The 25,124-nt window shown below is 32.7% G+C and overlaps 1 protein-coding gene and 1 pseudogene across 2 annotated transcripts; one reads left to right on the top strand and one right to left on the bottom strand.

The window, feature by feature from the left end:
- The first annotated feature begins 8,666 nt into the window (after nt 1-8,666).
- Nucleotides 8,667-8,747, top strand: BDCG_17760 (annotated as a pseudogene). Its single transcript has one exon. The product of its transcript is annotated as a tRNA-OTHER (tRNA).
- A 3,240-nt stretch (nt 8,748-11,987) lies between these two features.
- Nucleotides 11,988-12,870, bottom strand: BDCG_08321 (uncharacterized protein; the record flags this gene model as incomplete). Its single annotated transcript, XM_045424100.1, has 2 exons — nt 12,596-12,870; nt 11,988-12,440 (listed from the first exon to the last, which is right to left on the bottom strand). The coding sequence occupies exon 2, from the start codon at nt 12,411-12,413 to the stop codon at nt 11,988-11,990; it is 426 nt and encodes a 141-aa protein (XP_045272888.1). The 5' UTR covers nt 12,414-12,440; nt 12,596-12,870.
- Between the last annotated feature and the right edge of the window lie 12,254 nt (nt 12,871-25,124).

The raw sequence follows: 25,124 nt of genomic DNA, 5'->3' as shown, positions 1-25,124 counted from the left end.
ACTTATGAAATATCTCACTGCTTCTTCTACAAGGTTTGCACTGTTATCAGTTAGATTCTCACACAGTATTTCATAGTTGACATAGATCTCATCATGTAGAAACTTCATCATCATCTTCTCTATCATCTCTGAAACTGCTTTTGTAACTGGTCAGTCAGTAGTGTAATCAATAGCAGTGATTATTCATTGATTTTCATTTAGTGTTTACAGTAATATGTCTATGAGGTTCATCTCTTATTGTTTGAATAATTGTATTATACACTTCATCTGATGTTGTACTTTCTTACATTCTAATTCTTTCTTAGATTCTTTTGTGATCTGACAATTCAGACACTCATGAGTGTACATCTGAATGTTCTCAGTCATGCTTAGTCAGTATGCTCTTGATTCAAGTACACTCATGAGTTCAGAGCTTTCTAAGTGGCTGAATTCCTTGTGTATGTGAGTCATCAAGTCACATCTAAATGAAGATTCTAGATAGAGAGCTTCTGCATATTCTAGATCACAGTAAAGCACAACATCATTTTCATTTCTCAATTTCCTCAGCTTGAAGTTTGAAAGTATCTCTTCTACTACTCTTGTGAGATGCTTATTATTCAACACCTTGTCATTCTTCAAGTAAGAGATCATGATGTTCACTCATTCTGATTTCTTACATTCTCTCAGTGCATTTAACATGAATGTTCCTTGTGCCTGATTCACAGAACTCTCACTCATGAAATCAGGTCTGTGACTGATTGTATTCAGTATCACTGCATCTGATCTCTTTCAGTATTTGATATGAAGATTATACACTTGAAACTCTGAGATTCAACATACTAAACATTTGAAAGATTTTATCATTGATTATAGATAGACAAGGCTTTTATGATCTGTGATCATCATTGTTGTATACTCATTGTCAATATATCTATCTTATAATATCAGCATGTGCTTGATCACTAGCAATTTCTTTTCATACACTGAGTAATTGAGCTTGGTGTCTGATAGTTTTCTATCATCATACATCATCAGATGCAGCTTACTGTTCTTGCTCATCTGTAGAAGAGTATCTTCAATAGCTTATTCAGATGTGTCTGTCTCAATGTAGAAAGGTTTATCATAATCTGATTGAATAAGCACTGAGAATGTTATTATACATTCTCTCAGTGTGAGAAAAGCCTCTTTGCACACAGTATTTCAGATAATTGAATGAAACTTCTTCTTTTGCAGATTTACATCTGTTTCTCTTAAGAGATCTGAGAGTGATGCAGATATTCATGCAAAATCCTTAATGAATCTGCAGTAGTATGAGATCAACTCAAGAAACTGTTGTACATAGTGTACATTTCTCAGTCATGATTAATTCACTATGACATTCAATTTCTTCAGAATGAAGTGTATACAGTCATCACTCACTACATATTTCATAAACTTCAACTCTTTTATTTCAAACACACACTTGATTGATTTGATATAGAGCTTATACTCTGTCAGAGTTGTAAGCACTTCATCAAGATACTTCAGATATTTATCATATAAGTTTGAAAAGACTAGAATGTTATCAAGATATACAAGATATGAGATTTCATTCTGTTTATAAAGAATTATATTCATCATCATTTGAAAGATGACAGGTGCATTTGTCAGATTAAATGATATTATCAGGAATTCAAACTTCTCTTATTGCATATTAAACACAGTTCACAGAACTGACAGTTCATCTACACAGATCTGTCAGTATTCTGAGAGAAGATTGATCTTTGATAGATATCAGATATTTCTGACTGTATTCAACTGTTGTTGAATCTGTGACAGTGAATATTCATTCTTGATCATAAGCTTATTGAGTGCTTGATAATTGATACACATCTGTCACTCTTCACCTGCCTTTTTCACAAATAGAACTGAAAAGCCCCATGCACTTGATGAGAGTTGTATGAGATTACATTCTAGAAGGTCAGTGATCTGACACTTCTGTTCTTCAAGGTGCATTTGTGACAGAGAGTACATGTTCTGATTGACTGGTTTTGCATCTCTTATGTCAATCTCATGTACAAATCCTTGGTCTGGCGGCAATTCCAGTGAAAGGTCTGTTCAGAAGATCTTTTCATACTTCTTCAGAAGCTTCTTCATACACTTGTCCTTCTGCATATTCTTTATCTTGGTTTCCTTCACTTCTGAATTCTGTATGACATACAGAATGCTTTCAGATGAGGTCTTGTGAATCATTCTCTTTACTTATTAATGCATAAACAGATTTAACTCTTCTATATCAGAGATGTGAAATGTTCTTCTCATATCAGTTGATAGAATTATATGAATCATTTTCTTTCTATCAGTCAACTGCATATGATATGTACATCATTGAATCTGCAGATTGAACCTTTGAAATCAATCAAGTTCAAGAATAAGGTCATATTTCATGTTCTGCAGCTCTCACACTCAAATATAGCAAGATCATTCTTCAAAGTGTAAGAGAACTCTTACTTTTGCAGGTGATATCAGATATCAATTATCAGATAATCTTATGCATCAGGGATTCTTCACTCAGTGAACCTCTTTCAATCTTCAGATTATATGATTATCAATATATTGTGTAGAAGCTTCTGTGTTCACTAACACTTTTGCAGCCATCTCTCAATTCTTATTCAAGTGTTCTCTATATATTAACATTTCAGGTCTCAAGGCATTGAGATAAGTGTTCACTTCATCATTCTCATCTGTATCTCATTCAGAAGCCTGCTTCTTCTTTGCATTTGCAGAATTCAGAGAGTCATCTAACACAGATATCTCTTTCACTTTAAAGACTTTTCATAGAATATCAGTGAGTGTCTCTGAGCTCACTGATTCTGCTAGTTTTTTGACTGTATATGCTGAGTGCAATCTTTTGCATCATGATTTTAGCATTCACAGTTGAAACAAGCTCAATGCTCACAATATCAAGGTTTTCACTCAGAGAATCTCTTTTTCAGAGAATTCAGTGCTTTAGTGATAGTATTCAGATCTAGATTCATCACATTCAGATGTGTGACTTGTGTCATAGAAGTCTGATTACTCATTCTCTGCTGAGACATACTTAATTGCAGTATTTTCTGTCACAATTGACTCACTTATTTCTGTACAATGAGAATGTTGTATGCTTTCTTCACTGTGCCTGACTGTAAGATTAAGCATTTCTATTCCACTCTCAACTCAGGTGTAAGATCATGAATGAAGATCTGTAAACAGAAAGATATTAAAAGCTCTTCATTCAATATGAGATAGTATAAGCTGAAGTGTGTGAAGTACAATGTAAGATCACTCACTTGTCTACACTCAGTGAAGTGTTTATAACACTTATCTCACATGTTCACTTTCTCAAAGTTGTACAAGATTCATTTGAAAAACTCATTTCATGTTCATGAAAATGAATATTACTTCAGGTCTGTGAGATTCATCTTTTTATCAGTCATTTATAATGACTTCACTTTTCTGCATAGAAATGTGACAGATCTTAAGACTTGTTGAAATTCTGTTGACTGTCTGTCTGTGAGTTCACATTCAATCTGATAATATGATTGCATCTGACTTAGCCAGCTGATTGCAGCATCATTTTTTCAGTCATCATTGAAGCTTAATGACTCTGGCAGATCTTCTGACTTGATATATTTCATACTTGAATTCTCATTCTGCACAGTGATCTCTGATGATGTATACACTTCTGAAGAGATCATGAATGATCATGATGAGATCTTCAGATTCAGTATAGTTATCTGTCTGTATAAACATTCAATCTCTCACTACAGGCCTAAGATCTGGTTTTCTCTATTCTTATTGATGATGGTGATTGCATCAGTGAAGCTCTTCATAGTGAATGCTTGATCTGCAGTGAATGTCAATTGTTATTTAGCTTCTGTCTCAGCCTGTCACTGTATACACAAGACCTCAATCTTGTTTAGAATTCTCATACATGTATGAAGCTTCAATTCCAGTTCAGCAGTCTCAGCTACTTTTCTTACTGCTTCAAGTAAATCCTCTGAGAGGTTCTGTATACCTTTCAGTTCAGGTAGCAGAGAAGGGTGTTGTTCATATCAGCTAGAAAAGATATTCATTTCAGTGATTTCTCATTGATTGTATAATGTCTATCATTATTACTGTATTATTATATCACTATATCACTGTATTATTATATCACTATATCATTATATCACTATATCACTCTGTTATCATCATACAACTTCGGTGATGATCACTTCTCTCTTTTATCTCTTTGAGTGAAGAGCAGTCTTCTTTGAATCTGATTCACTGCTCTTATTTCTTTTTTCACATCTCATCTGTTCACATACATGACATTCACCTGAGTGTGAAGTTTTCTCTCAACAAGCAAAGCAGTATCAATCAGATGCTCTTTCACTCATCACTCTTCATACACTATCTTTTAAGGTGTTCTAGGACCACACTGACATGATAACTATAAATTGCTTTGTAGATGAAATTATCACACCCTGAAGAAGCCTGCACTTCTCACCAGTTTTTAGACATGCTATCAGATGTGATTCAAAGGTTGCTTAAGCCAGTGTATAATTACAGGCGTACACCAGCTTCTTATATATTGTAATATTGTACACTAATTTAATTAGCAGCTGCTATGGCCCCTTTACACTTGTACGTGTACACTAGTAGTTCAGAAGCGGCCGCGGTATTATCCGACGGTCGTACGTTCTTCCGAACCACAGAAGTCTGTGCATTTCTGACAGTCTTTGTATCAAATGCAACAATTGTCTGTATCACAGATATAATACTTTCTGCTTCTTTGAAGAGAGAAATTAATAGTTATAAGAAGATTGAGTGTCACAGATATTAAGAGTGTGAGTTTAAGTTTTCTTTATTTTTTCTTTATTAATCTCTAAATTGTGTTCACAGCCCTGTTTTTATTTTTCTATTTTTTAGCTTTTAATAAGAGTATAATTTCTTCTTCTCTTATATATACTGCAGACTGTTCATCTCAGTAGAAACTCATTATCTTATAGACTAGAGCTTATAAATAACAGTGTTAATATCTTTGTTATAATCAGATTCTTAGTGAAGACTGCATTATTCTGACTTATCAGAATTTACAGTATAAAAGTTATATCTCAGCTTCTGCAGATATCTTATCTACTTAAATGATTCTCAAGTGAACTTATTCATCTTATCAGAATACTCTTATCACTGAATCTTGAATCAGAGCTTATAATCTTACTTCTCTGAGTTAATAATCTCTTTAATCTGATATTCTCTTTCATTCTCTAATACTTTATAAACAGAGTGATGAGTCACAGAGTTCTTTTCTAAGAATTTCTTATATTTATAAAGTAAAGAGATATGAAAAACATTGTATATCTGTAACTCAGATAACAGTTTTAATTTATAGAACTACAAGCTAACTTTCTTCACAATCTTATAAGACTTTGTTTATAAGAGATTCAGCTTCTTACTAGATCTCTGTATGATGATATTTTCTAAACTTAGTTAGACTCTATTATCTTTCTTAAAACTCTTTATAATATGCTTAGAGTCATAGTATCTCTTCTGATACTCTTAGGTCTTTCTCAAGAATTCACAGGCTTTCTCTCAGATCTTCTGAATTCTCTCAGTCTATTTACAGACATCATCACACTCTATAGTGTACTCTCATAGATTTATCAGAATTATTCATGAATAAGTCTTAGTAAGTATCTCAAAGAGAGTTTTATCTGTGCTGATATGTTTTAAGTTGTTGTATATGAACTTCATGAGTGATAATTAATATACTCAGTTATTCTGATTATAATTGATAAAGCACTACAGATACTGTTTCAATATATTTATCAGATATTCTATCTGATCATCTGTCTATTAATGAAAAGCTGTGCTTATATCTTATAAGATCTTCAGTATAGTTATCAGATCAGATCAGAACTCTTCTATGAAAATTAATTCTTTATCTGAGATAATATTTACAGATAATTCATGCAACTGAATCATATCACAGATAAAGATATAAGTTAAATTCTTTGATTTCAAGTTCTTATAGATGAATATAAAGTGTGTTATCTTAGTAAAGTAATTCACTATTATCAGCACACTGTTAAAACAGGTATTATATATGTTCTTGCTTTCAGAGAGACTCACAAGAGCATTTATTTCTAGCTGTTCTCAAGGTTCTCATGAGATCAGTAGAGAAGTAAGTTCTTTATATGATCTGAACTACATTATCTGCAAACTCTGATAAATAGTACAAGAATTCACTATCTTCTTCATAAGTTCTCATATCTTCAGTCAGAAGTATTTTCTTATAAGTAACTTATAAGTTCTAGTGTTTATAAAATGATCTGCTAGAGAAGAGTTATAATACCTTTTAATAAGTTCTATATATAGAAACTTATTCACAGATATATAAATTCAGCTCTCTCTTTATAAGAGATTATTTAAGTTTCTTTAATTTTTTATTTCTGCAGAGTTGATCTCTGCTGTAAGTAGTTTTTAAATATACTAAGTATATTTATTCTTCAGTTACAGTTTAGACAATCTGAATAGAAGATCTTATAAAGACTTATACTCTGTTTTCTCTTATATCAGATCTTCTATAATACTTCTCAAAGTCTGTAAACTCTTCAGATTATAGATACTCTCTTCAAGAATTCTTGCAGAGATTCTCAGAGTGTTAACTCTCAGTGTTATAGAAAGTAGTTATACAGACTTCTTCTCTCTCTTTCTTCTCTTCTCTTATAAGAGATTGAGAGACTCTTCAGTTAATCTCTTTACAATACTCAGTCTGAGCATCTTATAAAGCTTTTCTACCTTCTCTAGTCTCTCTATATCTATTACTCTGATCTTCTTAATATAGTCTGATCTGTAAGAGAGTCTGTCTGCCGAGTTCTTAGTTTTCTTAATATATTCTATCTTGAATCAGAACTCACTCAGTCTCTGAGCTCAGTGAATCTGTCACTATAAGAGTTTCTTAATTAAAGTAAACTGTTATAAGCTGTTATAATCAGTTCTAATAGTAATCACTGTTACAAGACTCTCAAAGTAGTGATATCAGTAATAGAAGAATTTCACTATTATAAGAAGCTTCTGATTATAAATACTATAGTTAATCTTCATAAGTTGTATCTTCTATGAGAAAAAGATCACTGAAACTCAGTTTTTATTTAACTATAGTTATAAGACTATTTCTGAAATTATAAAGAAGAAGACATCTGTCTTTAATCTGATTAAGAGTAAGAGATCAAAGTGAAACAGTATCACTGTATCTGTAAATATCTGTTTTAATCTTGTAAAGACTCTGTAAGCTTCTGAAATAAGAAAGTTCTCACAGTTCTCTCTTCTTAACAATCTTTTCATTCTCTATTTATAGAATGACTTCTTCTTATTTTCACTCTTCAGTATATCTGTAAGAGTCAAGAAGATTCTTATAAATATAAAGATAAACTATCTATAGAAATTCACAAAGCTTAGAAAGATCTGAATTTTATAAATACTAGTTAACTTTGATTATGATAGAATAATCTCAATCTGTGAAGATTTCATCTGAATATCATCTGCAGTGATTATATATTCTAGAAAATTAATCTAATAGATACTGAAGTTGTACTTTATAAGCTTAATATACAGTTCTGTCTTATCTAAGACCTTTAACATGCTTCACACATACTCAGTATGTTCTTTCTTCTTCATGAAGTATATTATCACATTATTCACATATATTATTATAAAGACATTCAGATATATACAAAGTGTTTTATTAATAAAAGACTGAAATATTATAAGAGTATTAGTCAGATCAAAAGATATTACTAGATAATTAAATAATCTCAGTACAGTTCTAAAGACAGTCTTTTATTCATTCTCAGACTGTATTCACAGCTGTGTATATACATTGATTATATTTAGTTGTATGAATATAACAGCTCTTATAAGACAGTTAATCACATTCTTAATCAGAGACAGAGAATAACAGCTCTTTATTATCTTGAAGTTCAGATTATAGTAGTCTATATATAATTTAAAATCTTCATTCTTCTTCTTTATAAATATCACAGAGACTTCTATGAAGATCTGTGAAGATCAGATAAAGTCATTCTTCAGATTCTTCTTTATATAGATCTGTAAGATCTCTGTCTTATAATAAGAGAGCTTATAGATTGATTCTTAAAAGAGTTTCTACTCTTCTATTAAATCTATTATCAGATTCTTCTTATAATGAGAGAGAAGCTCAGCTGTCTTTGCTGAGCTGAACATCTCTGAAAGATCTCAGTATTTCTCTGATATCTGAAGCTCAGTTTTCATAACTGTGAGATTCTCAGACACTTATAAAGCTATTATATAAATAAGCTTGTCTTCTCTAACTAACTCTGCAGTATCAACTGATTCTATCTCTGTAAGTGAGTCTATTAACACTGATTGAAAGTATAAACCTAACTTATAAACAGCTATGTGCAGATTGTGTCTTTAAAGTTATATAAGTTTCAAGTACATATCATCTGTAATATCTGTAATAATCACAGTTTCTATAAATCTTCTTCAGATTTCAGAGAGATCTTGCAATTCAAAGATAGCTCTTATAAGTTTCTCAGTTCTCAGATCTGAGTTCTTATATTCTGCTTATTATAAGAGCAGGTTTTCAGTTTTCATCTTTCAGTCTATTCACTCTGTGAGCTTTAGAAATACTACAGTGATCTGCCAGCGTGGCCCAGTTGGTAAGACTAGTAACCAAGGCCGCACACATTAGGGGTGCGTGGGTTCGAATCCCATCGCTGGCACCTGCCACTTCTTACCCATGAAAGCCCCCATGTAATAGAGGCTGAGCTTAATTAGTAAGGCTTGGTGCGGGGTAGAACTCCCTACTGCAAGTCAAGCCACTAGTTAAGTGAGATCCTGCGAACACTCACCAGGGCCGGCATGAGATGCCAATGTCTCACTATCCTACTGTGCACCTGTCAAGGTTCTAACAATATAGAGCCAAGCCTAATGTAGTGGTTATACACTACTTAAGTGAGTCTCTAACTAGGGCTGTCATCGGAGCCTAGCTCCCTCTCAAATACAGAGAATGATTTTGAAAACCATCTGACTAGCAGGCCTAGACACGCATCTAGGCCCTAGGCAGAGCACTCTGATAGGCTAGAGCCTGCAAGCTCTCTGTCAAGCCCTAATACTGGCAGGGAGGACTGCAGTCATCGAGCCTATGATTAGTCCCTAACACAGGGCGAGGTCACGACGGCTGATTGATAGGCCTATGAGCATCTAATGAGGCCGAGATCGCAACTGGAAGCTTGGTGTGTACCAAGTGGGTGGTGGCAGCCACTAACTAATGCCCCTGGAAATTAGTGGCTGGCCCGAGAGGACGGACGCGGTGGTCGGTTAATTATAGGGGGTTAAATGTAATTAGCTTAAGATGCATCCTGCGGGTGGCTAGCGCCTGTAGTCAATTTTCTTCTTTAAATGTTGAAAAAGTTGATCATGAGAAGTTATCTCTCTGGAGAAAAAAGCTTGAATCTCTTATAGACTTACAAATAAGTGAACTATCAAAAGAGAAAGAATATGAACAGTATTTGAAGAGAATTTCTACAATTAATATAAAAGACTCTATTCTGATTTATTCAGATGACTTAAAAAATGAGAACTTGAATAGATTAGATGCAGGCATTGCTTATACTGAAGATAATATTAATTTTATCTCAGATTTCTGAAATCTAGACTCTGAATGTAAAGTCTTTGATGCTGAACTATTTATAATAGTGAAAGCTTTCAAACTCATTGAAATAAAATCTTATAAAAGAGGAAATTGTTTGAAAGAGACATGAATATTCTCTGATAGTCAAGCTGCTTTAAAAAGACTTAGAAATAGTCAGATTTATAATAATCAAATGAATCTTGAACTGATCTTAAACTCTGTTTTAAAAATTCAAAAGAGAAGAACATCAAAGCTGAGAATTCATCTACACTGAGTTCCTGCTCATATGAATATTCATGGCAATGAATTGACTGATTCAGCTGCAAAAAAGAGTGCAGAATTAAGCAGATCTATTTAAAAAATTATGTTCTGGTCTTTTATAAAGAGAAAAATAAAAGAATCTTGTTTAGATAAGTGAAATGAAAGCTGGCAGAAACAAAAGAAGAGTATACATTATTCAAGATTTGAAACAAAACCCAAGTGGAAATCTTGTTCAATTAAATGTAAAAAGAAAATATTCTCATCTATAATACAGCTGAAACTAGGACATGGCTATTTCAAATCTTATATACAAAGATTTGATGATAGATTTGACTCAATAGAATGCTCATTCTGCAATATAAATGAGAATTCTGAGTATATTATAATGCACTGTGCATTATACAATAGTCTCAGAGCCAGATTGAAAGAGAAGTATGATCTAAATCAATTAAATATGAGATTCTTATTCTCAACTGAGATAGGAATTAAATACTTAATAGACTTTCTATCAGAAACTCAAGCAGCTATAAGAAAATGACTAAATTCAGAATTATCTGAATATGAAGAGGAGGAAATCAATCAGATATAGTCTGTTAAAACAGCTATACACTCTCTTTTAATAATTTGTTTTGTTATAGTTTCTCTTTACTTTATCTTTTTTCTGTATCTTTTTCTTTCAGTTTCTTTCTATCTATCTATTTAATGTGTCTATCTTTGAGACTGTGTTCTTTCTCTCTTTTCTTTTGTCATGATATTGTCAAATGGTTTCAAAGTATTAAAAGATGTTAAAACACTGCAATTTGTGAACAGTTTTTGTATTCTGAGCTGGAATTTTCTGATTTTGCATATCTGAAATTGATGAATGTACAATAGGTAACTTTACAGACATAGAAAAAACCCTGAGAACTAAAGTTCTCAGGTAGATGTCATAGTCTCTGACTGCATACATCTATAATTGAAGAATAATAATAATAATAATACTACAGTGATCTGAGATTCTGAGTTTATCAATACTTCTTATACTTGTGAGATAGCAGTACTGTGATATAATCTCTTTTCATAAGTAAGTATTTTCATTGAGAAAGTAACAGATTCAGATATCAGCTTTAAAATTCTTAAGAAGACTGTTACTGACTCTGTCTGTAACTTCTTAAATTTCTATTTTAATTTATTCAGACAGTTTGCACAGAGATATTCTGATTTAGAATAGATAAAACAGAGTCTCTTTTTCTTAATCTCTCTATTATATACTCTCTGTTTATAAGAGCTTGTAAAGCTCTCTCTCTCTACTCAGCAGTCAGATATGAATCTCTCTATATCTTATCATCTTTTTCTAACAAATCTGTTCTCTGTTATTTTGACTCTTACAGAGTTAGTTGATAATTCACTCTCTACAGATCTGTGACTCTCACAGTGATTTATAAACAGTGAATAAGAGTCATCAGTTTCTTCAGAGTTAAGAACTTAGAGTCTTACTCAATGAGCTTATTCTATATATCTTTATTCAGTCTCTTTATAAATATCATTATTCAGATCTTGTTTCAGAGCTCTGTTTTCACAGATTTTAATTCATATCATAATTTTATAAAGCACTGTGAGTAGTTTTCATCAGATTTCTCATCTCTTTTTCTAATATTAATGATCACAGCTCAGATATTCTCTGTTCAGCTTATAAGGTTCTTTAATTTATTCTCTAAATAAATCTTGAGAATAGATTAGTGAGATCTCTTATAATCATTCTTTAGATAATTCAGTCAGTTCTTAACTTTAGTATAATAGAGATCTGTTATTATATAGATATCAGCTTCTTCATCTTTCATATCACACAGCTGAGCTTGTACATTAATTTCAAATACAAACTTGTAAAAGCTTTTATAGATTGTGATTTAATAAGTAATCTTAAGTAGTTACAACTTAAGAAAGTTTCTTTTCAGTTTATAAGTGTTTCTGAAGATTATATCTAGAGACTCAGTTTGAGAGTGTTTACAGACAGTAAGTATTTCTTATAGAAAAATAGCTTAATTCTGTAGAAGATGCTCAAGAATATTCTTTACTAAGATTGATTCATTTATAAGTTCAGAGACAACAACCGCTTCACCACGAACTCGCTCGATTGTTCGAATAAGAACCCGCCGATAGATCCATCGAAAAGCCCTCGATCATACGAGCATTTTGACCCCATCGCCGACCGCATACCCCGTGTGGTGGTGGAGTTATCCAGCCAAACGTGAACCGGACATTGTTCGAAACTCCTGTGTGGGATTATCCCCCGTTCTCCCCTACCACACCACAACCCCGGGCCAGAGTGCCATACAAATTGTAAGGTGAAGTGACCTAGCCATATGCACCAATCTTCTCGATTTTGGAAGATCCCTGACCTGTAGTTGTGGAGATATCCGAGGAGCGACCTCCGCGAAAACCCTGTCCATCTTTGATGTTCCAAAACACCAACGCCAAGTCTCACCCTCGTACCGCCCTTCTCAATCTGGCCCATCCCCGGCAGAAAAATACAAAAAGATACCTTGGCGATAATATCAAGCACATAATCAATGGACTCTTCTGAAGTGCAACCTCCACGGTCTGTCGCCAGTGTACCTAGACTTCAACACCAAGTCTCACCCTTGTACTACCCCTCTCAATCTGGCCCATCCCCGGCAGAATGATACAAAAAGATACCTTGACAACAGCATTCAATACATAATCAGTGAACAATGAGTCAACAGCACATCAACAACTATAAAATCAGTATATCTCAAGATCTGACTGAGCCTTTGATCCCTGCACAGTGAGATATATTAAATCTAGTTTTAATATCTCAATATTCAATAGATTCTGCAAGGAATTGAGAACAGCAATACTAGATTTCTATTGAATTTGAGAATTAACTCTATATTGATATAATCATTGACAAAGTCTTCTATTTTGAGATATAAATAACCAGTTCCTCTACATCCCGCTGACAATATTTATATTATTATATAGAAACAGACTTATATTCTCTATAATATCAAGACTCTGAAGAGGGAAAGTCTTGATAGAGAGTATACAGTAGTGCATATCTTAGCAGTTTCTATCTCATTCTTCTGCAGCAGTTAATGCAAAAAAAAAAAAAGATCTTAGAAATAGTTTTTTACTTCTCTTGAAAAAGTAAGATGTTTTTCTCTGGGTTTTACACAATATTCTTACAAAGAATTAAAAACAGAGTTGTTTTCTGTCATAATTTCATATTCTTTTAAGTAAGAATTACTTTTTCAGTGGCTGAAGAGCTCTTATTAATACTTAATTCTTTTTTACACTCTTTATTAACTGATTTGAGTTGCACACTTGTTGTGTGAGGAGAATTGAATGATTTAGAATAAAATTGAATAGTTTTAATCAATTTCTCTGCAAAAAATTGATTTATTTTTTGTCAGTTTTTCTCTCAAAAACTGTCATATTATCTGATTTATTATCAATTGATATCATACTTTTCCTCACTGTATCTCAAGAAAGAGATTGTAAAGATTTTATTGATTTATCTTAAAAATCAATTTTAGTTTATTAGATTCTCTTCAAAAATCTAATCTAGTTACTGAACTAGTGTGAAAAAAATCAGATGTTTTGTACACAAAAGTCTTTTATTCTTTTTTTGAAACAGTCTGATCAACTTTTCAATTGAAAACAGACTTAGAAATATCTCAATTGAAACAGTCTGATCAACTTTTCATTGAGTGAAAACAATGAGTTCAAAAATACACTCAGTTAATGTGGAAAAAGATGCTTTCTCAAATGCTATTCCTTAGATTGAAATTCTGAAGAGAAGAAAGAAAGAAGAAATAGAGAAACAACAAGTTCTTGAAATACAGAAACTTGAAAAAGTAAGCAAGATTCTTGAAAAGCAGTGTCTGAGTGAGATGAATGAAGAAGTTCTGTTAATTCTTCATGCTCAGGCTAGATAACTACAGAAGATGATCAAGTTCAAACTTAGAATCTCAAACACAGTTCAAAAATCCTTGAAAATTTCTAATATAATCACTGACTCTTTATCTTGCTCTTCTTCTTTCTTTTTTCCTACTTCTTCTTCTTCTTTGAATCAGAAGAAAACATATGCTCAAGTAGCTGAATCTGCTGTGTCTACACCTGCTGTCTCAAAACCTGCTCAAAATCCTGAGAAAACTGAGAAGAATACTGCTCATGTCTCTATTCATGGAAAAGTGGAAAAGAAAATGCAAAAAGAGAAAAACTTTCAAATCTTCAGAAATAGAAGACTTATTCTCAAAGTCTCAAACCAGGACATTCTGCAAAGAAACAAGCTAAACTCAAATCTCATTTTCAGAATCAGAAATGAAATTAATCAGCAGTTCTTTTCTCAGTTAATGACTGATATTGAAGTTCAAAAACCAGTTATAGCTTTAATTGAGTCATCATTCTTTGAAAACTTCATCATTCTGACTACAATGCCTGAATTCAGTGCTGAATTCCTTATTCAGAATGAGAATCTCTGAAAGTCAGCAGTAGAATCTTTACTAAACACAACAATTCTATCTGAAAGAGATGAAAAGTGAGACAAATTCATTCTTCATGATATTTCAGTTGAAATTTTTGACTGTGAAGAAGAAATGCTACTTCTCAAAAATGAATTAAAAGAATACAACTCTATTCAACTGAGAAAGAAGCCTGTATAACTAAATTCAATTAAGTTCAGACAAAGCAGAAGAAATGCCTCTGTTCTAGTATATATAAAAACACTTGAACAGTCAAAGATCTCTGAAGTAAGAGTAGCAGGTTTGAAAATGAGAGTTCATGAATACAAAGACTCAAGAATGAATCTCAAAGCTCAAACACAGTGTTCAAACTGTCAAAGATATGAACACTTTGCAATCTCATGTTTTAAAGACTCAAAATGTGCATTCTGTGCTAGAGATTACAAAACTAGTGAGCATAAATGTGAAACATGCTCAAAAAGAGATGAAATTTATCAATATACTCTGCTTAAGTGCTCTAATTGCAAAGAAAAACATGCATCTAGCTCAAAAGAATGTGTGTTTGCTTCTAGAACTCAAAAGAACTGAAGAAAAGAAGAAGCTCAAAGTCAATCTAGAACTGAAGAGAAAAGTCAAGTCAGTAGACTTACAACTGCAAGCTCAAAAAGAAGAAACTCTCAACTATCTAAGTCTTCAAACTTCAATTCTCCAGCTAAATGTAAACAGAATTTGAATTCTCAAACTTCTGTTAAGATTAGAGAATTGAGAAATGACTCTGATGATAAACTAGATATAATGCAAGCAGTTGAGATTTCTATTTTTCAGAACAGTTATAATCTACTATCTGATAATAGTGATTAGATTCTACTCTACTCTCTTTTAGTATGAATATACAACAAAAACAACAAAAAAAGTTTAAAAACTCTTCAAAAATCACATTTATTCAAAATAATGTGAATAGAAACTCAAATTGTATTTATTCTTGTCTTCAAATTGCATTTGAATAAAAAGTTGATTTTATACTGCTTCAGGAGCCGAATTTTGATGCTGAGCAAAAATATGTCATTTCTCATTTAAGCTACTACTGCTTTTTACCTCAAAAGTCTGAGATAAAGTCAAGAGTAGTGATCTATGAAAGAAAGAGATCAAGATATCAATTTAATCTAAGATTTGATATCATGTCTGACTGTGGTTCGGAAGAACGTACGACCGTCGGATAATAACGCGGCCGCTTCCGAACTACTAGCATACGCGTATGAGTGTAAAGGGGCCATAGTGGCTGCTAATTAAATTAGCGTATGATATTACAATATATAAGAAGCTGGTGTATGCCTGTAATCATACACTGACTTAAGCAACCTTTGAATCACATCTGATAGCATGTCTAAAAACTGGTGAGAAGTGCAGACTTCTTCAGAATGTGATAATTCTATCTATAAAGTGATTCATAGTTATCATGTCAGTGTGGTTCTAGAACACCTCAAAAGATAGCATATGAAGAGTGATGAGTAGAAGAGCATCTGATTGATACTGCTTTACTTGTTAGGGAAAAACTCCACACTCAGATGAATGCCACATATGTGAACAGATGAGATGTGAGAAAAGAAATGAGAGCAGTGAACCAGATTCAAAGAAGACTGCTCTTCACTCAAAGAGATAAAAGAAGAGGTGACTATCATCAGAGTCATATGATGATAACAGAAATCATATAACAATATAGTGATAGAATAATATAGTGATATAGTGATATAACAATAGACATTGTACAATCAATCAGAAATCAATCACTGAAATGAATACCTTCTCTAGTTAATACAAACAACACTCTTCTCTGCTATCTGAACTGAAAGATATGCAGAATCTCTTAGAGAGTTTACTTAAAGCAGTAAGAAAAGCAGCTGAGACTGCTGAACTAGAATCAAAGCTCTGTACATGTACAAGAATTCTAAACAAGATTGAGGTCTTGTGTACACAGTGACAGGCTGAGACAGAAGTCAAATAACAATTGACATTCACTGCAGATTAAGCATTCACTATGAAGAGCTTCACTGATGCAATTGCCATCATCAATAAGAATAGAGAAAATCAGATCTTAGGCCTGCAGCAGAAGATCAAACATTTACACAGACAGACAACTACACTGAATCTGAAGATTTCATCATGATTGTTCACAATCTTTTCAGAAGTATACACATCATCAGAGATCACTGCACAGGATGAGAATCTGAGTATGAAATATATCAAGCTGAGAGATCTGCTGAAGTTACTAAGCTTCAATAGTAACTGAAAAAATGATGCTGTAATCAGCTGACTAAGTCAGATGTAATTATATTATCAAATTGAATATAAACTCACAGACAGACAGTTAACAGAATTTCAACAAGTCTTAAGATCTGTCATATTTCTACACAGAAAAGCAAAGTCATTGTGAATAACTGATGAAAAGATGAATCTCACAGATCTGAAGCAATATTCATTCTCACAAACATGAAATGAGTTTTTCAAATGAATCTTGCACAACTTTGAGAAAGTGAATATATAAGATAAGTATTATGAACACTTCACTGAGTGTAGATAAGTGAGTAATCTTACATTGTACTTTACACACTTCAGCTTATACTATCTCACATTGAATGAAGAGCTTTCAACATCTTTCTATTTACAGATCTTCATTCATAATCTTACACCTGAGTTGAGAGCAGAATGAAAATGCTTAACCTCACAGTCAGACACAGTGAAGAAAGCATACAATATCCTCATTGTACAGAAACAAGTGAGTCAATTGCAACAGAAAATACTGCAATCAAGTATACTTCAGTGAAGAACAGATAATCAGACTTCTATAATACAAGTCACACACTCAGACATGATGAATCTAGATCTGAATGTCATTGCTAAAGCACTGAATCCTCTGAAAAAGAGATTCTCTGAGTGAAAACCTTGATGTTGTGAGTATCAAGCTTGCTTCAACTGCAGACATCAAAATCATGATGCAAAAGATTGCACTCAGCATGTGCAGTCAAGAGAAGCAAGAGAGTTAAAAAACTAGCAGAATCAGTGAGCTCAGAGACACTCACTGATATTCTATGAAAAGTCTTCAAAGTGAAAGAGATGCTTATGTTAGATGACTCTCTGAATTCTGTGAATGCAAAGAAGAAGCAGGCTTCTGAATGAGATGTGAGTGAGAATGATGAAGTGAACACTCATCTTAATACCTTGAGACCTGAAATGTTAATATATAAGAGACACTTGAGTAAGAATTGAGAGATGGCTGCAAAAGTGTTAGCAGACACAGAAGCTTCTATACAATATATTAATGATTATATAATCTGAAGATTGAAAGAAGTTCACTGAGTGAAGAATTCTCAATATATAAGATTATCTGATAACTGATATCTGATATTATCTGTAAAAGTAAGAGTTCTCTTGCACTTTGAAGAATGATCTTACTATATTTGAGTGTGAGAGCTGCAGAACATGAAATACAACCTTATTCTTGAACTCAACTGATTTCAAAGGTTCAACCCGTAGATTCAATGATGTACATGTCATATACAGTTGACTGATAGAAAGAAAATGGTTCATATAATTCTATCAACTGATATGAGAAGAACATTTCACATCTCTGATATATAAGAATTAAATCTGCTTACACATCAATAAGCAAAGAGAATGATTCACAAGACCTCATCTGAAAGTATTCTGTATGTCATACAGAACTCAGAAGCAGAGAAAATCAAGATAAAGAATATGTAGAAGGACAAGTGTATGAAGAAGCTTCTGAAGAAGCATGAGAAGGTCTTTCAAACAGATCTTCCATCAGAATTGTTACTGGAACAAGGATTTGTATATGAGATTGACATGAGAGACACAAAACCAGTCAATCAGAATGCATACTCTCTGTCACAAATGCATCTTAAAGAACAGAAGCATCAGATCACTGACCTTCTAGAATATAGTCTCATATAACTCTCATCAAGCGCGTGAGGCTTTCCAGTTCTATTCATGAAAAAGATGAATGAGAAGTGATGAATGTGTATCAATTATCAAGCACTCAACAAGCTTATAATCAAGAATGAATGTTCACTGCCATAGATTCAACAACAGTTGAATACAGTTGAATACACCTGATATCTATCAAAGATCAATCTTCTCTCAGAATACTGACAGATCTGTGTAGATGAACTATCAGTTCTGTGAACTATGTTTAATACACAATGAGAAAAGTTCAAATTCCTGATAATATCATTCAGTCTGATAAATGCACTCATCATCTTTCAAATGATGATGAATACAATTCTTTATAAATAGAATAAAACCTCATGTCTTATATATCTTGATGACATTCTAGTCTTTTCAAACTCATACAATGAACATCTGAAGTATCTTGATAAAGTGCTTATAACTCTGACAGAGCATAAGCTCTACATCAAATCAATCAAGTGTGTGTTTGAAATGAAAGAGTTGAAGTTTATAGAACATGTAGTGAGTGATGACTATATATACCTCATCTCAGAGAAATTGAATGTCATAGTGAATTAATCATGGCTGAGAAACATACATTATATACAACAGTTTCTTAAGTTGATCTCATACTACTGCAGATTTATCAAGAATTTCACATGAATATCTGCATCACTCTCAGATCTCTTAAGAGAAACAGATGCAAATCTGTGAAAGAAGAAGTTTTATTCAATTATCTGAAATACTGTGTATGAAGAGGCTTTTCTCACACTGAGAGAATATGTAACAATATTCTCAGTGCTTATTCAATCAGATCATGATAAATCTTTCTACATTGAGACAGATGCATCTGAATGAGCTATCAGAGATACTCTTCTACAGATGAGTAAGAACAGCAAGCTGCATCTAGTAGCATACAATGATAGAAAACTATCAGATGCTGAGCTCAATTATTCAGTGTATGAAAAGAAATTGCTAGCAATTAAGTATATGCTGATGTTGTGAAATAGATATATTGACAACAGACATACAACAACAGTGATCACAGATCACAAAAGTCTTATCTATCTACAATTAATAATAAAATCTTTCAAACACTTAGCATGTTAAATCTCAGAGTTTCAAGTGTATAATCTTCATATTAAATACTGAAAGAAATCAGATGCTGTGATATCTGATGCAATCAGTTGCAGACTTAATTTCATGAGTGAGAATTCTGTGAATCAGACACAAGAGACATTTGCATTAAATGTGCTGAGAAGATGCAAGGAATCAGAATGAGTGAACACTATGATCTCTTACTTAAAGAATGACAAGATATCAAATGACAAGTGTCTTGTGAAAGTAGTAGAAGAGATGCTTCTGAACTTCAAGCTGAGAAAATTGAAAAACAATATTATGCTTTACTACAATCTAGAATACATTGAAGCTCTCTATCTAGAATCTTCATTTAGATGTGACTTGATGACTTATATACACAAGGAATTCAGTTACTTAGAAAGCTCTGAACTCATGAATGTACTTGAATCAAGAGTATACTGGCTAAGCATGACTGAGAATATTCAGGCATATGCTCATGAGTGCCTGAATTGCCAGGTTGTAAAAGAATCTAAGAAAGGGTTGAAATGTGAGAAAGTATAACATCAGATGAAATGTACAATACAATCATTTAAATGATGAGAGATGAACCTCATAGACATATTACTGTGAACATCAAATGAAAATTGATGAATAATCACTGCTATTGATTACACTACTGACTGGCCAGTCATGAAAGCAGTTTCAGAGATGATAGAGAAGGTGATGATAAAGTTTCTACATGATGAGATATATGTCAACTATGAAATACTGTGTGAGATTTTAACTGATAACAGTGCAAATCTCATAGAAGGAGCAGTGAGACATTTTATGAGCCAGTTACAGACAAGACATTATAGAACAATATCATATCATTCACAGATAAATGAGAAGATGAAACACTTGAATGAAATCTTGAGCAACATGCTGACAAAATATCTAGTGAGCAAGCCTATGAGACTATGAGATGAATATCTCAGACAGGTGCTATTAATCACATGAATTCAACAGCATGCAGTCTTCAAGTGTTCATCATTCTACCTGTTGTATGAATTGCATCCACGCATCTCAGAGAATGCTTCAGAAAAGGTGAGAGAGAGAGCAGTTGCAGACACAGCAGAAACAGCAGTTGCAGATGCAACAGTTGCAGATACAGAATCAAGATTGAAAGAGATCAGCTATACATGTACAAAAGCTAATGAGTTACTTCTGAACTGAGCAATTCAATTGAAAAGAATACAAGACTCACTAGTTAAGAAATTGAGTCTCAAGATGAGAATATAAGTTCTTGTATGCAATGAGAGTTCTGAGAAGTTTCAATCTAGATAATTTGAGCTATATAAAATACTCAAATCACATTCTCTGAAAATGTATGCATTGAAAGAATCAGAGAGACAGATCTTATACAACTTAATCAATAATTTATAACTTGTGAAAGCAAAGATGTAAGATCTGAGCAGATTATGATTATTCACAGCACTATTATCAGTGTTGAAAAAGAAGAGACTTATAATTGAAAAGTCTTACAAAGTAAGAGAAATCATAGACATTTATAAACCAGATGATCTCACTTATTCTGATCTTTTCATGATTACAAGAAAAGAATGAGAAGCAATGAAGAAATCAGGTGAATATTACACTTTAATAAGTGATGAGACTGTAGCTGATTGTATAATAACACACTGCAGACAGTGAGCACAATGCAGTAAAGAGCAGTCTCAGAGTAACAAACTTGTACATAAGTCAGATTACAGAAGAAAAAGGAATTCAGAGTTAAATTTAACTGTTTACACCAGTTCAATTGCAGAGATCACAGAGGATGAACTATCTGAAACATCTGCAGATATGTGAGATCAAGTCATCTCAATCTCTGAGAATGCTCAGAGATCAGATAAGATTAGTTTTGATGAGCTGTTCACTGTAGTGATCTGAGTGAGCAAAGAGAGACAGTATAATGTATGAGACAGAATCATAAAAGATGAAAGCTGCTAAACCTAGTCACTGAATGCTGTATTATATAGAGATCATATAAGAGTAGTGACTAGTAGATAAAGAAAAAGTGTAAGAAAAGAGATAATGAATTGATCATCAACTGTAAGAATCAGCTGTAAAAAGACAAATGTTATCATATAAATCTCATTCATTTTCATATATCACATGTTTAATCTATTTTCAACATCATGTCATCTGAAAAATGTCAAAAACAAAGGAAATCTCAAAACTCAAGATCTGTAAGGAATTTGAGAGCTGCAAGCTGCTTTTACAACAATGTTATACACATCTCTGATTCCTCTACTGCTCTGTGTACAACATTAATGTCATTTATCATAAGATTGGCTGAAATGCTAATATAGGAATGCATATGTGTACACATAGAGAAATTGAAGAAGAGTGTGAGATCTGCAGAACCAGAAGTCAGAGCAGGGAGAATGAAGACAGAAGAAACAGAAGAAGAAGAAGATACAGAACTGGACGAATAACAGTAGAAGCTACTTGAGACTGAATGCTTATAACTCAGTGTATGCATAACCTTCTCTGCAGAAGAGAGAGAAGAAGTAATGAGAGAAGCTTGAGAGTAGAAGAGAGTAGTCTCAGTGATGTTATCATCTTCAATCAGAATAGTCTCTGATACTGAAGCAACTAAGAATCATTATTAGTATATGAAAATCACAAAATCAGAGATGAGAATAGTTACTGAATGAACACTCACTGATCTTAGAGTTGTACATACAATTGTAACATGCACAAGGCTTCTCAGAAAGAGAGAGAGAGACACAGAGAAATACAGAAAGCAGAATGCAGCATACAAATAACTCATTCTCACAATGACATCTCAGACAAGGTGTACAAGCCTCACATCTATGAGTGTAAAAGAGTACAACATCTGTGTTTCTATTTCTGAAAACATGAATATCTTTTGCCTGTATTATAAAGTTGAATGACAGATGTCAGAGAATAGGTCAATACAGATCTATCATTCTGAAGAAATTTATCAGAGTAGATATTTCTATAATATTGAACTTTACAGTTGTAAAAAGTTTCTTAATATCTGTGAACATCATAACTTCATACACAGTAAAACTCATAACAATTTTTCCTAAAAACAGAAAAATCAGCATTAGAAAGAAAAGATGAAAAAGAAAAAAACTTATAATTTTAACACTGTTGAGAGAGAGAATGATTCTCTGATATAAATGAATAATTGTCTCATCATGAATATTTAAAATGAATATAATAATCAGTGTTTACAACTGAGCTTCAGATAGTTGTATTATATACAGTCTTCATACAATAAATTATTCTAGAGATCAGTAAGAAGAGCAGGAGTGTATATGCTAAGAAATATGATTCACTGAGTCTATGCAATATCTTCTTGAAACAGGAAGAGCTAGTAAGAAAGACAGAGACAGTAAAACCAGAAGTAGCAGAAGTAGGGGTCACGGGAACAGAGGTAGTGAAAGTGGAAGAATCAGACACAGAGATAAGTGTAGAAGATTGAGAGAGAGCAGCAGAAGAAGAAGTGATAGAAGAGATAGAGAAGAACACTGAAGACTCAGTCACATATGACATGAGTAATTTCTTCATTATCACATTCTTCAAGTTCTTGATTAATGATTTAACACTGAGTTTACTATCATCAGTGAACATGAATCTGTCAACATATGATAATTCTATGTGAATAAAAATAAACATATCAGCATCTGTATTCACATAAAATTGTGTCAGGAAACATGATCAGAAACTCACTGAGAAGAAGAAATAATTGAGAGTGTATGAGAAGATAAAGAAGATGTGTTATCATTCATGATAATATATCATTCTAGTGATTGTTAGAAGATAAACAAGTCCTGGTCATGTATGTTTCACAACATATTACACTCACTGCTAATGAACTGCTCAGTATGAGCACTATGATAACACTTGTTGTGAGAACAGAGAGTCATTGCCAGGAACACATATAATGTGATAGATAAATAGATAGAAAGAGTTGAACAGAAGAAGAGATAAGAAATCTTGAATAATAATAGTATTCAATGATAATGAAATGAAGAAGATGATTGAAGAATGAGAAAAGTTAGTGAATGAGTGATATAATATAGTGAAAGTTTCTTTGTGAGAGTGTACACAGAACACTAGTCAAATCAGAGATAGATTATATGATTGTGAAACACTAGTGGCAAGCTAATCTGCATGAAGCTAGGATGTACAACATGATCATGTGAGTGTGACTGAATCTGGTGAGGGAGAATGTGATTCAGAAGAACATACAACTGTCAGATAATAACATGACTGCTTCCGAACTACTAGCATACGCGTATGAGTGTAAAGAGGCCATAGCAGCCGCTAATTAAATTAGCGTACAATATTACAATATATAAGAAGCCGGCGTACGCCTGTAATCGTACGCTGGCTTAAGCAACCTTTGAATCACATGACCCTGATATTCTGGTGGGTGATATTATAGATAAAGAAAATGAGTTTGATACTATACAGCTTATAAATATCTATAATGAAAAGTCATTGAAGGAAAATAACAATATCTGGACAATTGATAGAGGATTTCTGAACATAACTTCATCAAGAAACTCTATAATTGCAGGAGATTTCAATGCACATCATCTCTGATGAAATTCAGAATGCAAGAGAGCAGTGAGAGCTGATAATCTGGTTGAATGAACCTTTGAGCATTCAATAGATTTGGTTAATAAGTCTGATCAACAAACATTCTTTAGAAAAGGCATGAAACAGAAGTCTATTATAGATCTAATCTTCATGTCACAAAATCTAATGAAAAGAAGACTTGTAAACTGATTTATTAATTCAAATGAGACATCAGGATCAGATCATGAGATTATTCAATTTGATATTGAACTGAGTGAAAAACAAATGAGTGAAAATCCTCTTCTCTCTAATCAGTATAACTTTGAAAAAGCTGATTGAAAAGCAGTTGAAGAAAGCATAAAACTGTTAAAATCTGAAAGACAGAATGAGCTATATTGAAATTCTGGTCAAGATATCTCAAATGAAATGCTTGAGAATAGAGTGAAGCTTATTACATCTATTATTCTAACAAGTGTTAGAGATAATATTTCAAAAAGAAAATCTTCTGAGTATTCAAAACCTTGATGAAATGAGAATATCTCATCTAAAAGGAAAGAATTAGCTACTGCTAGAAGAGATTGAAAGAATGATGTAATATCTGATAAAGAGTTCAAAGCTGTCAGAAATGAATATTTTTCAGATATTAAAAGAGCTAAAACAGACTGCTGGAATAAATTTCTTGAAGAAGCACAAGGGAAGGAAGTTTTTAAAGCTTTTAACTATATTAAAACAAGAAGTGTAGCAAAACTTCCAGCCTTAGAATATGAGTTTCAGAATGAATCATATACAGCAAATGCTTTTGAGAAAAAATGTCAAGCTTTCATGAGAATTCTCTTTCAGAACTCATCAGATTCAGATTCAGATTCAGAGGAAGAGAATATATCACTTCTCAACTACATTGATGAAAATGACTGGGAATGGCCTGATCTTACACAAGATGAATTAGAGTCAGCTATCTTCTCAAGTTCTGTTAAAACTGCTGCAGGTTCTGATTCAATTAATCACTTGATTATTCAAAATACATATTCCTACTTAAAGAATGAATATTTTGAGCTCTTTTTCAATCTCTTGAAAAATGAATATCATTCTGAATGCTGGAG

This window comes from Blastomyces dermatitidis (assembly GCF_000003525.1).
Source record: "Blastomyces dermatitidis ER-3 genomic scaffold supercont1.10, whole genome shotgun sequence".
Taxonomy (NCBI): Eukaryota; Fungi; Ascomycota; class Eurotiomycetes; order Onygenales; family Ajellomycetaceae; genus Blastomyces; species Blastomyces dermatitidis.
This window is presented reverse-complemented; position numbering and strand designations above follow the sequence as displayed.